Source organism: Mercenaria mercenaria, chromosome 15 (genome assembly GCF_021730395.1).
Source record: "Mercenaria mercenaria strain notata chromosome 15, MADL_Memer_1, whole genome shotgun sequence".
In the NCBI taxonomy this organism is placed as follows: Eukaryota; Metazoa; Mollusca; class Bivalvia; order Venerida; family Veneridae; genus Mercenaria; species Mercenaria mercenaria.
The window spans coordinates 33959050-33975711 of record NC_069375.1 but is presented as its reverse complement, the minus strand read 5'-3'; the positions used below and the strand labels follow the sequence as shown (position 1 = coordinate 33975711).

At 35.2% G+C, this 16662-nt stretch overlaps 1 protein-coding gene across 1 annotated transcript in view; it reads right to left on the bottom strand.

Moving 5' to 3' along the window:
* Positions 1-7149: 7149 nt before the first annotated feature.
* Positions 7150-16662, bottom strand: part of LOC123550629 (G-protein coupled receptor GRL101-like) — a 52682-nt gene continuing 43169 nt past the window's right edge. Inside the window, exons 9-10 of the mRNA XM_045339061.2 lie at positions 11958-12196; positions 7150-11343 (exon numbers count right to left, since the gene is read on the bottom strand). Coding sequence (XP_045194996.2) covers positions 11206-11343; positions 11958-12196 — 377 coding nt within the window. The 3' untranslated portion in view covers positions 7150-11205. The remainder of the gene's footprint in view (positions 11344-11957; positions 12197-16662) is intronic.

Here is a 16662-nt window from a genome sequence, read left to right as displayed (position 1 = left end):
TTCCATTAAAATTGAAAAGCGTTTGCCACGGGGTACCGACATAAACTGCATCTTAGTTATAAATGATCATTAATTATTCCTTTGTGGTATATTGGTGAAGATGGTAGGATTTTTTTTCTGAGGAAACCCGCCAGCTCCAGACTCATATTTTTTCTTCCGCAATTTTAGCTTTTTCAAAAATATTTTAGATTCAAAAATCATATTGAACTATTTTTTACTGGGCATGAGTACTTGTAAGTTTGTGATTATGCCCAAGGCTGCCTAAAAGGTGTTGATAGAGTAAACTAAATTTTCCGGTCTGTAACGATAATGACGTCAGAGTGTCATGAGTGTCATCTAGCTCTTTTTGTTCGTTAAAGATTGCCGCGACATTATTGAGCACAATAGCTTTTGTAAGCCAGCTTTCGATTGGTCACTTTTCATAATTGAACTGACATTCTATTTTAGGTTGCTAATTAAAGGAAAAGCTGGCAGCTGGAAATTGAAGGGGTCCGTGCAAAAAGGTACCTATCTCCATTTTTGGTCAAAATGGAGTTAGGGCATTTGTGGCATGAAAAAGAACATTCCGCACCTGATTAACTTCCCCAGCAACGTATTCTTTTATTTAAGAGTGAAAAAATAGTATTTCATGTATGCAACATTTGGTCTAACTCCACAATGAGTTTACATCAAGGAGTTCAGGGCTTTGACGGCTGTATCGGTTAATCAAAAGAACACAAGCCTAATGTAAATAAACTATATCAACAATTTTAAAAGTCACCAGATATGTGAAATTAATATATTTCATTGATATATTGAGGCAAAAAGGATTCGCAAATCATGTTTTAAATGCAACAATGGTCCTAACTCCATGGACTTAGAACCTTTGTTGCATAACTCCATGGACTTAGAACCCTTGTTGCATATCGGCGTGAAATTGGCAGTACAGCAGTAGCAGCAGTAGGAGCAGTTAACTGCTGCTACTGCCAGCAGTAGGAGCAGTTAATTGCTGCTACTGCCAACAGTTACATTTGTTAACTGCTGCTACTGCCATCAGTTACAACAGTTAAATGTTAGTACTACCACAAGTGAAGATGAAGTGCTGCTACTGCGAGCAGTTACAACAGTTAACTGCTGCTATTGCCAGCAGTTACAGCAGTTAAATTGCTTCTACTACCACAAGTGAAGTGCTGGCATGAGTTAATGTTCAGTTTTAAAGTTAGCGATGCTTTACGCTTTTTATAAAGGAACGGTATATAATTTGGATAGTTTGTGCATATACAATGCTACTGCCAACAGTTACAATGATTAGCTGCTGCTACTGCCAGCAGTTACAACTGTTAAATGCTTGTACTACCACAAGTGAAGATGATCAAGTGAAGTGCTGCTACTGCCAGCATATACAGTTAACTTATGCTATTGTCAGCAGTTAGAACAGTTCAATGCTTGCACTAAAGAAGTGAAGTGCTGCTATTGGCATGAGTTACTTTTCAATTATAAAGTTAGTGATGCTTTATACTTTTTATAAAGGAACGGTCTATAATTTAGATAGTGTTTGCATATACAATATAGCAGTATAGATTTATTTTGTATAATAATTAATTTTTGCAACAAAAAGATGAACCGCCTTAATAGCTGTGATAGTATGGTATGTATAAGCATTGCTTAAATATCCATCCGTATTTTTATCTACATAAATTTTCATTTTTAACATAGTATTATGCAAAGCCATAACAGATCGGAAGTGTACGGTGGCACAGAGGTGACAAAGATGTTTTTTTATTAATACGTGCGCACGTAATAACTAATACGTGCGCACGTACTGGTACAAAAAACATCATCGCACATACTATAAAAAACATCTTAGTACGTATAAAGTAATACGTGCGTACGTACTAGTATAAAAAAACACCGTCGTACGTATAAAGTAATACGTGCGCACGTAAAGGGTTTACGTGCGCACGTATAAGTTTATGCGTATGTAGATATTTTTTATAAACTAGTACATGCGCACGTAAAATCTTTTACGTGCGCACGTATTACTTCATACGTACGAAGATGTTTTTTATAGTATGTGCGATGATGTTTTTTGTACCAGTACGTACGAAGATGTTTTTTAGTTATAACGTGCGCACGTATTAGTTATTACGTGCGCACGTATTAATATAAAAACATCTATGTCACCTCTGTGCCACCGTAGAAGTGTAATGCGTATTTTAGTATTTTTTGCAAGTTAGTACAAAATATTTTATATAATGCACAATGTATGAGATGCATGCATGTGCAAATAGAATTAGTTATTATTTTGCCTAGAAAAAAGTGTACTCTGACGAAATAGCTGGCGAGACTTACCGATAATGAAAATTATGCATGATTTTTTGTGTTAAGATGAAATTTATTGTACAAGAAGAATGGAAAACATATAAGTGAAAGAATGAATTTTATCGCACATAAAAGGTTCCTAAAAATGAATTGACAGAGTACAGAGTCCCAACCTCTAACGTGACAATACTACAGGCAACCACTACAACACCATTTTATTTAGACAGGAAGTGAACATAATAAAACACGCGAAAGACAATCCTATAAATTGGCCTTAACTATGATGTAATTACCTCCCCGGTTTGCATCTGAAGAAACTGAAAGTAGAAAATCTCGCACTTTACTAAATAGGAAGGGATGGTTTCGTATTAGGCCCGGGCACGTTTTCTGAATAAAATGAGTACATGTATTTTATAGGCATTTATATTCAAATAGTTATTTTCAACGATAAACGAAGTAAAAATACAAACAACAGTAACAGTTTGAAGGAAGTTGTTGTGTGCTAAAATCGAATTACCCAGCTCCTGACTAAAAATAGAATGGCGAGTTAGATCATGCAAAACAGGAAAGTGCAGTCATCCATCAATGTATTCATCCATGTACATTGTACAGATTAAAATCATGAAATTTAAATGACAGAAGTTTGGGGGTCCCAAGCTCCGCCCAAGACCTTGACTTTTGGATCGGACCGGGTGGCCGTTGTAGAGGGGGTCGTCCCCCACCCGGCACGGGTGGCCGCCATTCGGGGAAAACTATTGTTTGGGAGGAACCCGGGGTGAGGTGTGAGGCGAGGGTGGCCTAAAATGCTTACAGCAGTTAATAGGAGGACCGTACGGGACCTTGACTTTGGGACGGGACCGGGTGGCCGTTGTAGAGGGTGACGGTGTGTTGGGGGCCAGCATAGCGGCTACCCCGGGAAATCTCTTGTTTACTCGTGAGCGGGTCTCAAACTTGGTCCGAGGCCGTTTTTGGAAATTTTCACAGTTTTCAGTTTGGGCACCCCCAGCTCCGCCCCAGACCTTGACTTTTGGATCGGACCTGGTGGCCGTTGTAGAGGGGGTCGTCCCCCACCCGGCACGGGTGGCCGCCATTCGGGGAAAACTCTTGTTTGGGAGGAACCCGGGGTGAGGTGTGAGGCGGGGATGGCCTAAAATGCTTACAGCAGTTAATAGGAGGACCGTACGGGACCTTGACTTTGGGACGGGACCGGGTGGCCGTTGTAGAGGGTGTCGGTGTGTGGGGGGCCAGCATAGCGGCTACCCCGGGAAAACTCTTGTTTACTCGTGAGCGGGTCTCAATCTTGGTCCGAGGCCGTTTTTGGAAATTTTCACATTTTTCAGTTTTGGCACTCCCAGCTCCGTCCCAGACCTTGACTTTTGGATCGGACCGGGTGGCCGTTGTAAAGGGGGTCGTCCCCCACTCGGCACGGGTAGCCGCCATTCGGGGAAAACTCTTGTTTGGGAGGAACCCGGGGTGAGGTGTGAGGTGGGGGTGGCCTAAAATGCTTACAGCTGTTAATAGGAGGACCGTACGGGACCTTGACTTTGGGACGGGACCGGGTGGCCGTTGTAGAGGGTGTCGGTGTGTTTGGGCCCAGCAGAGCGGCTACCCCGGAAAAACTCTTGTTTACTCGTGAGCGGGTCTCAAACTTGGTCCGAGGCCGTGTTTGGAAATTTTCACAGTTTTCAGTTTGGGCACCCCCAGCTCCGCCCCAGACCTTGACTTTTGGATCGGACCTGGTGGCCGTTGTAGAGGGGGTCGTCCCCCACCCGGCACGGGTGGCCGCCATTCGGGGAAAACTCTTGTCTGGGAGGAACCCGGGGTGAGGTGTGAGGCGGGGTTTCCAAGGAGAACTCTTTTTTTTAGGGACTCGAGGCTGAATGCTACTTGAGTGGTTTTCTTTCAGGAGTTAATACGCCAGAAATATATACGAAACTGGTAAATTGCTCTCGTTAGCTGTAACAGGAGCCTTGTTATTTGCTGTCATAAACATGTTACTGCTAGCAGTAATAGGAGCCTTGTAAACATTTAATCACTGGTAGTTACATCTAAAAAACTGGTATACTGGTCTTATAAACCATTTGACTGCTGCCAGTAACACATAGAAAACTGCTTTCATTGGTCATTTGACTCATTTCAATGCTGGAAGTGACATGTTCTCATAGACCACTCTGCTGGCAGAAACATAAATGAGACTTTTAAACCATTTAACTGCTGGTATTATACAGTTTACAGGAGAATTTAAGGGTCAATGGGACAATTATTTTCTATAGGGCAAAATTTTTCTGACGGGCAGAATTTCTTTAAACTTTGTATATTGTCTGAGAATCAAATTTAGAACGAAAATATGTATTAAAGATCATAGGTACCCAGGCTTGATCCTGAATTTACTGCCCTTGAATATCGGTTTCAAGGCCAGATAATTCATGATAGATTAAGAACGCTTCAATGATCTTTAAACGATACGCGAGAAGGGTAGGTTTTACGGCCTATTACACATCTGAAGGAATCTTGTAAATGATTTTAATAACACAATTTAACTACTGGCAGTATTATATGTAGGACACCGACAAAATAAATACCTTATGTCATTCTCATCACCTGGTAATACAGCTAGATGAACTGTTATAATTGCTGGCAGTAGTAGCAGTTAACTGATGTTAGCAAACACGATCAATTGCTGTAACTGGTAGCAGTTAACTGCGACAGGCAATAAACTGCTGTAACTGCTGGCAGTAGGAGCAGTTAACTGCTGCTACTGCCAGCAGTTACAGCAGTTAACTGCTGCTACTGCTGCTACTGCTCACGCCGATTTTTTGCATAAATATAATCGACAAAAACAATATTTTATGTTATAAAAATGATATAAATAGTGCAAAATACACGAAATTTTGTAATATGACTGTATAAATAGTATACAATCTACAGCTGCAATTATTTTGGGAAATATCATAATTATTTCACCGAAATTTTACAAAACTGCGTTTTCCCAACATTTTTACTAAATGGAGATAGGTACCTTTTTGCACAGATCCCTTCAATTGGAAATGTTCGGCGTTCTAGGCAGTTTTTATAGTAAAGTCCTATCGTACAAATGTAATACTGTCTCGCCGAGGCGAGCCAGCACTATGGTGTAACTAACATACATCTACAGGTACTCCAAGCATTAAACTGTCTGTCGAAGGAGAACAGTTGTTTCTCTCGCTACAATATTGCCTTCTAGATACGTCGTGTAAGCGTCACAGGTGCTTGCTTCATTTTCTGAACATTCATAAATATGTTCAAAACATCTGTAAAAGTTTAAGTCTGTGTAAACCGGTTAATAATTACATAAAGTACGTCACACGTTTAATCTTTGTCCAATAAATTTTTCAGTCGCAAATGCAAACGTGCATATCTTATTCTTTCTTCACAAAATCAATTGTAAATCACACATGTTATATCCTTTACTAGTTTCAGCTCTAACTAGTAATATCTAGCTAGTTTTCTAAAGGCCTACTTGAAAAAATGACTGAAGACCTCCGCTATATGCTGGAAAGTCGCATATAAGCTGGAATGTCACGAAAATTTTGTCATAGATTGTGTCTGAAAGCCTAACGAAACTACATAAGACAGTGGATATGACGGCATTTCAAAAGATCTGCCAATGCATTTTTTGATGTATTTTGAATACATAAGTGTCATGAAACCATTTTATAGGTCGGAATATGGTTGTTGGTATATATGCCTCAATTTTCTACTTCAAATGAGGTTATTTATTTCAAATAAACGTGAACACTTATTAGAGTAGCACAAAGTTTTAGACAGGTGAATCATGTTTAGACACACCTTTACAAATAACAAGTGTCTGAAATATAAATCCAAATTGCACGTTACATGTCAGTCAACATGCATACAACGCAGGATTCAGATTTAACACCTACTTTTCGATCACGTATGTCTGATATGTGAAAACAGTATCTGATATAAAAATTACAATGCTACAATCATACTTACCGGACGCAACATTTACATAGCTCTTCGTGTCTCCTATTACAGGCTTAGGTATTTATTCAAATTTTTAAGAACGTTGCATTATATATAACTAGGAATGTTGCTACATCGTGGTTTGAGGTTACCATCTTTTGACTTCAAGCAAAACGGTATTTCCAAACAGTGGTTAACCTAGCATTGCGAGTCGTATTCTAAATACTGTTGACAGACGTTCCAGTTTTTTATCACGGCTGCTGGCCGGACTACTTAAATGATTATTTCAATGACTTTGTTTTATTAGTTTATGAAATAATATCTTTTTACAAGTTATAAAATGAATCATTAATTTGCATATCGCGTTTTTTTGTGCTGTTGTATACTGTTAGTACATTACTGTCTGCCGAATAGCGTTAACTTTGACTTCAGAGTATTTTCTAAAAGTATATGTTACTTGTTGAGAATCTTCTGGCTTGTATCGGTCTGAAAAAGCATTTGGTAAAATCCAATAGAGCCGAACGCATGATTGCAGTGCAAGGTCTTAACGACCCTTTTATATATGTAAAATCTTATATATCTTATATATATGCTAAATCAGCCAAAATGGAATATACTTTAGACAGATATGACTAAAAGCTCATATCAAACGATGGATTTTTTGAACATTTTTTCATCACGACTGAAACAAGTAGTCCCACCGTTGAATACATTTCAATATCCGACGGAAGTTGTTTCATTATACAGGGTTAGTTTTATTAGTGTACAGGCTGTATTTCAGACCATAAACTCTGTATAAAAAATAAGGTATAATTAAAAGCTTATACTACAATTAATATATATACTGCTGGAAGGGATAACAGCGGAACAGAAAATAGCAAATTCATTTGTTGATCGTTTATTCGCCAGTTGAAAGGAAATAAAAATATAACGGGCAAAGATGTTGTTAAACTATTTCCTAACATTTAATGAGAGCTAGATGTCATAATATATATATCTTACTTAAAGAGCTATTTCGTTCATTGTGTTTTCATTTTGGGGTCCAAATGTCGAGTAATGTATCTGAAAAGAATGAGTAAGCAATTCTAAGTTAGGGCGAACGGGGTACCTTATCTCAAAATGTTGTTACTTACTTCAGAAAATAACACACAGCATGCACTAAAGCTGTTCTGTAGAATATCGTCTGTCTTTTATTTTAATATTTTTAAAATAAGATTGACAAAAACATGTAAAAAGAAACTTAAATATCAAGGCAAAAATATAGGACATAATTCACAGCTATTGTGTACATAAACGACGATAAGATATACCAGACAGAAAACTTTCATTCTATATACATTTTTTTTCTAAAATAATGTCTTAAACCAAAGAAATAAAAAAGTATTTGAAATAGGTAAAAAATAACAAATGGACCACATCTATTAAGAAAATATACTACTTATTTAAAAGCAGCACATTATTATTTTACGAACACAAACAATAACATATTCATACAAACAAACATAATAAAAATTAAAGAATAGTACCGAAAACAACTTGCCCTAAAACTTTAAAATATCAAGAATCAAACAAAGCCAGGCATAGTAATATATGCATCAAACTTATAAGTGTGTGCTTTACGAATAAAATATATATATGAAAAAAAAAACGAAAAAAAAAAAAACTTGTAATAAGGTATTACATAAGTTACAGAAGTATGGCACATACTACAATACATATTGGAACCGATATAAATGGTTTGTCTGTATATCAATGAATTTGCAAAAGGACTAACTCCTGAAGGCACACTTTTTAATGCTCCAACCTGTACGAAAAAAGGGCCTGTTTTACAGCTGTAAAACGTCTGTAAAAGACCTGTATTTTGAAATTACAACTGTAAAAGACCTGTAAGTGGAAAACTGATCAGAAATACAGTTAAAATTTTCAGGTGTAAAATATGAAGGTCTCAATTTACAGCTGTAAAAATTTTACTGTTGAAAGTTACAGCTGTAAAATAGTCATGTCTCAAAATTACAGCTGTAACATTTTTGGAGGGAAACATGAGTATTGTCAGCCATCTTTAATGCATTTTGGCGGGATATAACTGAAATTCACACAGACATCACATCTTGTAAAATTTTGGAATTTAAAGCGGTATAGAGTAAGTACAGATGTTTAATTATCATTTATAGTTGTAAAAGGACATGTATTAGTACATACATTAACTATTTACTCTATACTGGAAGCTGATAAGTTTAAAAGAAATAATTACAAGATTGTCATATGTTTTCATGACTAACAAAGAAAGTTTTATAAACAAGATCTGCATATGTTCTTCTTTGTATCCTATTCTTGAATTTTGCTGTTGCTGTACTGTAATCATATCACAGATACTTTAGTACTAGATCATTTATTTTGCCATTTTCATAGTAATTGCTACCTTATCTAAGAACTGCAATTCATCCTAAAACTGTTTCACCTCTACTTTCGTCCCTTAAAATAATGCCCTCTTTTTCAATATCTATAATATTTCTACAGCTGTAACTTTTGGGCATTTTTACAGCTGTAACTTTTTTTACAGGTGTAGCTCATTTGAATATTTCGAACTGTTTTACAGTCGTTTGACAGCTGTAAATTGAAATCTACAGCTGTAAAATCAATATTGTTATATACAATCTACAGGTGTAAATTTGGAATAAGCATGGCTGTTATTTTGAACAAAAATACAGGTATTTTACAGCTGTAATATTTCGTACAGGAAGCCAACACTCGATGCTACTTTTACGACAATCGGAAACACTTCAGTAGGATGTCGCGTTCTTAAGTTCACATTTCGTAAACCCATTTTAGGGATCTTTTAAAATTAGAACTTCGTCAAAGGTCAAGAAAGAGCTTTTTTGTATAGGGGGATTTGCGATAGTTTCGATATATTTTTGCCTGTAAAACTCTAATTTTTAACATGAATTCTGATTCTGAGAAATAACCAAAAATTTTTATGTCTATTATTATATTTCATTTTACATTGTAAAATTTACATACTCCTAGAGGAACATGACCATAACAGTTTTATTATGCAATAAACCTGACACGATTCATGACTAATTGTACAAAATTTTCCTCAAAGATTTTCAATAGACAGACAATTTGATTTAGTACTTTGAACAAGGAAATGAATAAATCTGATCCATTAAGTTAAGATGAAACATCAATAAACGCTTGATACGATGTTTCGGTATACGTTTTAAAGATGGAATCACGTCCATCTGATTGTTTTCATTTTTACTGAGAAAAATAGCATTATATAAGATAAAACATAAATAAATTAAAGCAATAAAAAGAAACATTTCCCTTTATAATACGGGATATATTTTGACTCGTACCCATCCGAAAAAAACATTAGTCTTGCATATTTTCGAAAGGGTACTCGTCCAGATATATCACAGTATTGTACAGAACAATGATATAAACAGAATAATTATGAGAATTTGGATGATACTCCTAAAATAAGATATACGATAGTCATATCAGTGTTTACACGACAATGAAAATTAGGCATAGGACTTTATTTTATACAAAGAGAGCTTTCACAATGTTGCTATAGTACTAATTATTTCGCATTAATTCAACACTTGATGATAAAAAAACACGTATTGATAATTTTGGATACTAGTACATGTTTTATTAATGCAAACTTTATTTAGAATTACAGTCTACTTGCACAACCTTTGCAAAATCTTAAAGATTAAAGTTAAAAACTAACCTTAGGCCTTACGCTGCCGGTATATTTTTCATGCATCATTTTTGATACCTTTTGAATCAGGGAGTCCGTTCAAGTTCCAATTAAGCCGGTGAAAAGAAGTGTGGTCGATTATAAATGCGGCCTTGAAATTACTCAAAGGAAGCGGCAGCCCGGCTAATACATACAGAATTAGCACATAACGATAAACGTTGATATCACGTATAAACGACTTTGCCATCTATAGTAACCCTTTTAAGGAATATAGTCAGACAAGAAATAAAGATAATGCAGTTAAAACAGAAACAAAAACTAATGCTAAACATAACTGGTGCATTCAGGTTTTCATTAGATAAACCAACGACAACAAACATTGTTTTAATTACTTTAAGAATTAATCACGTAAGGTGTTTTTTGTTGTATATGACTTTTTTAAGCAAAACGTTTTTTTTATATTGCACTACTGCATACCGTTTTGTGCAACTACAGCTGTTTGTATTGATTGTAATCCAAGCTATGCAAAATAAAATATTTAATGATTTTTGTATGGCTCAATATTTTGCATTGGCTATATTGTTTAGTTGTTAGAAATAACACGCAGAATTACTGCTTTACACATTTCTAGACAATAGATTAATATTTATAATTAAGCTTAACAGATTAAAAGTAACAATGATAAAACAAATAAATACAAAAATCTAAAACTATAAAAGACATTATAAAGTTAAATAGCACATTCTTTATTTAATGTTTCATGAACAATGCCTTTAACAAGTGAAACAAAACTATATCAGGAATGGATAAAATACACTTATTACAAAAAGACAATGTCTATAAGTAAAATACGCATTTAAAAGCAACTCATTGATAATTATAAAAACAAAAACAAAACATTAACTTTTAAATAACAAAACAATAATTTAATTATCGTTTCGTATAGTCTGTATACATTTTAAACCTAGCTATTGTATGGGTCAGTACTTAAAATTGTCGATAAAAAGGTGAACATAGATATTTTTGTGTTTCCACGAGCTGACGCTTAATTGTTTCTTGATTAACATAGATAGACAACAGCTTAAAGGAATAGACGTCTTATAAAACTAAGCTTAACAGATGAAATGATCTTCTTTTGATTCAGTTCAATTTCAGTTCTATTTAGCAAAAACATGTGTTCGTAGTCAATATTGATCCTTCGAATTGACATGTCCATGTGTTAAATCCACCTATTTTGATAAACGTTTCCTTTCTCTCGCAGCAAGAATGCTCCTCAACAGTACTCCTAGCTGGTTGATATCATTTGTTTTATCTTCCGGTTTGTAAGAAATAAACAGCTCACCTTTAATTTTCACCGCTCCTGTAAGCTGATACAAAAAAGAAAACAAAACAGATGTACAAATAAAGCCAAACAAAACAGACATACAAATAAAGCCAATAAACAATGTTTTTTAAAGTTCTTAATTTATACATTTACTCTAAAGTGGTAGGAGGCCCGTAATTTTCCCCATTGTTGTTATTATTTTGAGTCCTTCAGGATCACTGGGTCCATTCGTTGTCTCTGTATTACAGAGTTCAAAGGTACGTTAGGGGTGTTACACGTTTTATAACTTTTCATAATCAGACCCAGACAGTCTGTTTTCGCTCTGATAGCTATTCTTGCTCGTGTCCTACACACCCATGCAATTTTCTAACAGAATTGATTAACGTCAACATTTTTGTGCCGTTATGGCAACTCGTAAACTGATGTAGCATGATTATCATTTCAGACCCCGAGACAATTAAGGTTATTCCTAGTGCCAGTGTAATAGAGTTTTATATCTATTAGTATAATACGGATTGCATTTTGAAAATAGCATTACTAAATAACAACGCTTTCCTAGTTTCAAACTCAGACCTTTTTTAATTCATCCCTTAATAAGTGGACTGACTTGTGACTGAAAACGATAGCTGAATTAAATATCTGATAAATAAATGATACCTTCTTATTGGCAATGCCAACGATGACTGTTGTCACGTCCAGACATTTAATTCCCAAAGAATTAGAATGAGTCGCGTCTAGAGTTTGGGCAAGTTTTGCAGCAACTGCTAGAATGACATCTACAGTTATATGCACATCTTCTTCGGCAAGTTCATTTATGGCTTGAAACCTCGGGAGTGTTTTCTTCGCAGTTAGTCGACGGCTTGCGGTGAAACATCTTATCGCATTTTCGCCGATTTCTGCAAATAAAAACTGTTCTTGTATCTTTTAAAGAATGTTTAAGACATCAAATTAAGCAAAACATATGCAAGAAAGGTTAAAATTTTCTCTAGAACTACACATAACTTTTAATGTTCAAATAAATCTTCATCACATAGCGTATGTAGTAAAACTTCATTAGCACTGTGATGAAGACACTATCTGTATTTCGTATGATATGCAACTATGCACATTTCATTACCTCACATGGGCAGTCTCAATCAAAACGAGTCTGCTATTATTTTGCCTGGGTATGTTTACTGGCTCCAGATTATCTTCTTGTAAAACATAATCTTTAAGTGCCGAGTAGCGACATTAAATGTCCCCGTAGTGGACATAATTTTGTTAAATTTTCTGGTCCCTAGGAATTCGGGAGTCCATTCAACGGTTTTGTTCGAGTTCCACTTAAGGTGGTCTCTACCTCTGAAATAACTCAAACCGGGCATGAAACATACTGGTTGTTTATGTTCTATGCTTTCAAATGGACTTTATAGTTATTTCATTATGCACGACACCACAATGTCATACCGCCGGTTATCTCTAGCGAGGAACCGAGAAATATTCATCTACGGCCTGCACTTTCATCCGACTAGAACACGACTGAACATTTACGTGACGCTATAGGTCAAACTATCCGGATAAACGACATACGGAATTTAAATCAGCCAGAACAAATGTAGTCATGGAATTGAGTCGCAATTAATAAAATATAATTAGTCCATTCACCGTCTTAGGGCTCAAGATAATGTCTGGGATGGACATGGTTTTTAAAAAGGGATAATTCTTACGCAGAACAATTATATACATTTTCTACTTTCCGTTTTAAGGGTAAATGGTACAGTTGCCTATAGGCAAAAATTTTCCTACGGGCAGAATTTCTTTAAACTTTGTGTGCTGACTAAGAATCCTGTTTAAAACGGAAATATGTATTAAAAATCATAGGTACCCAGGCTTGATCTTGAATTATCTGCTCTTGAAAATCAGAAAATACTAAAAAATCCAGTTTCCAAGGGCAGATAATTCAAGATCAAGGCAAGGGAACTGTGTATTTTAAATTTTATTTCTGTTTCAGACTTCACTTGCAGTCAGTATACAAACTTTAAAGAAATTCGGTCCATGGGGAAGACTAGGACTTTGCGGTATCATTTTGTCATGTTCATATTTAATGACATTTGCAACAGTCTCTATATTGACATGGGGCAAATATTTTCTTACAGAAGGAATTTCTTCTTTAAACTTTTTTTACTGACAGAATCAAATAAAAAACAGAAATATGAAATAAAACAAACCATAGGAACCCAGCCTTGGTCATGAATTATCTGCCCTTGAAAGTCGGAAAAAACTGAAAAAATCAAGCCTGGGTACCTATGATTTTTGATACATATTTCTGTTTTAAACTTGTTTCCCAGGCAGTACACAAAATTCTGCCCGTAGGAAATTTGTTGCCCTATGTACATATAGGCGACTATCCCATTTCCCCTTAAAGGTCTAGTATAATAATAGTTATAGCTGTCGGCATAATGAAAGAGGGAACTGCATGATGTAATATCTTTGAGTTGCATTTGTACCGGCTAGAATAATAAATACATATGATGACAGTAAAGTTGGTAGGCAGTTGGTAGTTGGTAGTTGGACATTCGAATAACCAACTACTTACTAGTTGCCAGTTGGTTATTCAAAATGTATAAGCAAGTCTGATTACCTTTTAAAACATAATGATAAAAAATCATTCTTATCCATGCTTTGTACTTAAATATTAATCTTCATTTCCTATATTGCATTCAGCAGTCTCAAAAGTACCTGGAGAGCCAGTTGCCAATTCGCGATATGTTTCGGAAAAGCTCTTTTTCAGTCACAAATGGATAAAATCATTCAATATGACATTTTATATGGCCTTTCGTATCAATATCTGACACTTTCAATGTAAAGATCAGTCTTGGAAACACTCAGGAGAGCCAGTTGCCAATTCGCGTGCGAATAACCAACTGCCTACTGGTAGGCAGTTGGTTATACGACATTTTACAGACATCATGTTTGAGAACATGTAAAAATCATTTTAACCTGTTTTTTTATGTGTTTTATTCTTTTTCAAAAGTCCAAAATGCCCAGGAGAGCAGTTGCCATTCGCGATTGTTTCAGAAAAGCTTTTCAGCAAAGAATAAATAATTCAATTTTAATAAATTTGTTCTTTCTATAATATCCAACTTCACGTTGCATTTGGAAACACGAAGCCATTGCAATTCGCTGCGATAACATGCTACTGGTAGCATTGGTTATTCGTTTTATGATCAGTTTGTAAATGATAAAAAATTTTCTACCTTGTTTTTTCTTTATTAGATTATTCTTTTAAAGCTTCAATCTCAAATGCCAGGAGGCCAGTTCCAATCGCGTATGTTTCAAAACAACAACACAAAAAAAAACAAACCGACAAACACCCAAAAACACAAACACCAACCACAATTTATAACACACACACAAACAACCAAAAAAAAATCACCCCCAAAAAAACACACATCTCAAACCCAAACCACCAAAACTAAACAAAAGCGATTTTTCAACAATATGATAAATTTCAATTTAATTTTTTTTCTTTCATATCAATTCCGACACTTTACGTATAGGTAATCTTGGAAAACACCAGGAGAGCATGCCAATTCGCGTGCGAATACCAATGCCTACTGGTAGGCGTGGTTATTCGACATTTTCTGACAGTCATGTTTGATAGAAATGATAAAAATTTATTCACTCTTGTTTTATTCTTTTATGTTATTTATTTTAATGCTTCAAAGTCTCAAAGCACCAGGAGGCCTGCCAATCGCGATATGTTCAGAAAGCGATTTTTCAGACAGTCATAAAAATCAATTTACATTATTTGTTCTTTGTTCATAACGACCTTCATGTAGGCAGTCTTGGACACCAGGAGACCGTTCATTCGCTGCGAATACACTGCCTTGGAGGCAGTTGGTTATACGACTTTTACAGACAGCCATGTTTTGGTCGAAAGATAAAACATTAGTCCTTGTTTCATTCTTTAGTTATTATTTTATTAATTAATGTTTCTTCAATGCTTCACGTCGCTCAACTGCACCGGAGAGCAATGCCATTCGCGATATGTTCAGAAACTTTTTTTCAGAGATATGCATTAAAATAATTCAATTTACATATATTTGTACTTCATCATATCGACCTGTAAGTTAAGCCTCTTGGAAACATCACGAGAGCCGTCAATTCGCGTGCGAATAACCAAATGCTATTAGGCAGTTGGTTTCAACTTTAATGCATCATTATTTGGTAGCATGATAAAAATTATTCAACCTTGTTTGTCTTTTATGTTGTTTTTTCTTTAATGCATTCACAGTCTCAAATGCACCAGGAGAGCCATGCATTCGCGTTGTTTCAGAAAAGCCGATTTTTAGCCATTGAATAAATAATCATTTAAATATTTGTCTTATCAATATCGACACTTTCAAGTATGGCTATCTTGGAAACACCCAGGAGACAGTTGCATTCGCGTGCGAATACAACTGCCTATGGTAGGCGTTGTTATTCGCTTTTACTGACAGTCATTGTTTGATAGAACATGATAAAATTCATCTACTCTTGTTTTATTCTTTATGTATTATTTTTTTAATCATTCAAAGTCCAAAATGCCAGAAGCAGTTGCCATTCGCGATATTTAGAAAGTTTTTTTTCAAACTTGAAAAATAATTCATTTCATATTTTGTTCTTTTGTATCAATATCAACACTTCAAGTTGGACGTTTGAACACTCAGGGCGGTTGCCAATTCGCATGCGAAAAAACCAACTGCCTATGTAGGCATTGTTATTCGAATTTTATGAGAGTTATTTTTTTGTAGAACATGTAAAATTCTTCAACCTGTTTGTTTTTAGTTACTATTTATTCTTTAATTCATCAACGTTCAAATGCACCAGGAGGCAGTTGCCAATTCGCGATATGTTCAGAAATCTTTTTTCGACATATGAAAAAATAAATTTAATTTTACATAATTTTTCTTCTATCAATATCAACACTTATAACGTTAGACAGTCTTGGAAACATAGAGAGCCAGTTGCCAATTCGCTTCGAATAACCAACTCCTACTTAGGCAGTTGGTTATTCGACATTTTACTGACAGTATGTTGTGACTGATAAAAAATTCATTCTAACCTTGTTTTTCTTTTTGTATTTTTTTAACATTCCATTCAAAATGCACCGGCCATCCAATCCTATTTTCAGAAAACATTTTTCAGAACATTAATAAAAAATTTAATTTTAATATTTTGTTCTTTCATATCAATCGAACTTCAAGTATAGCTATCTTGAAACTCAGAGGCCATGCAATTCCGTGCGAAAACCAACTGCCTACTTAGCAGTTTGGGTTTTTCGACATTTACTCTCATTTTTTATAGAACATATAAAAATTCACTAACCTTTTTATCCTTTATT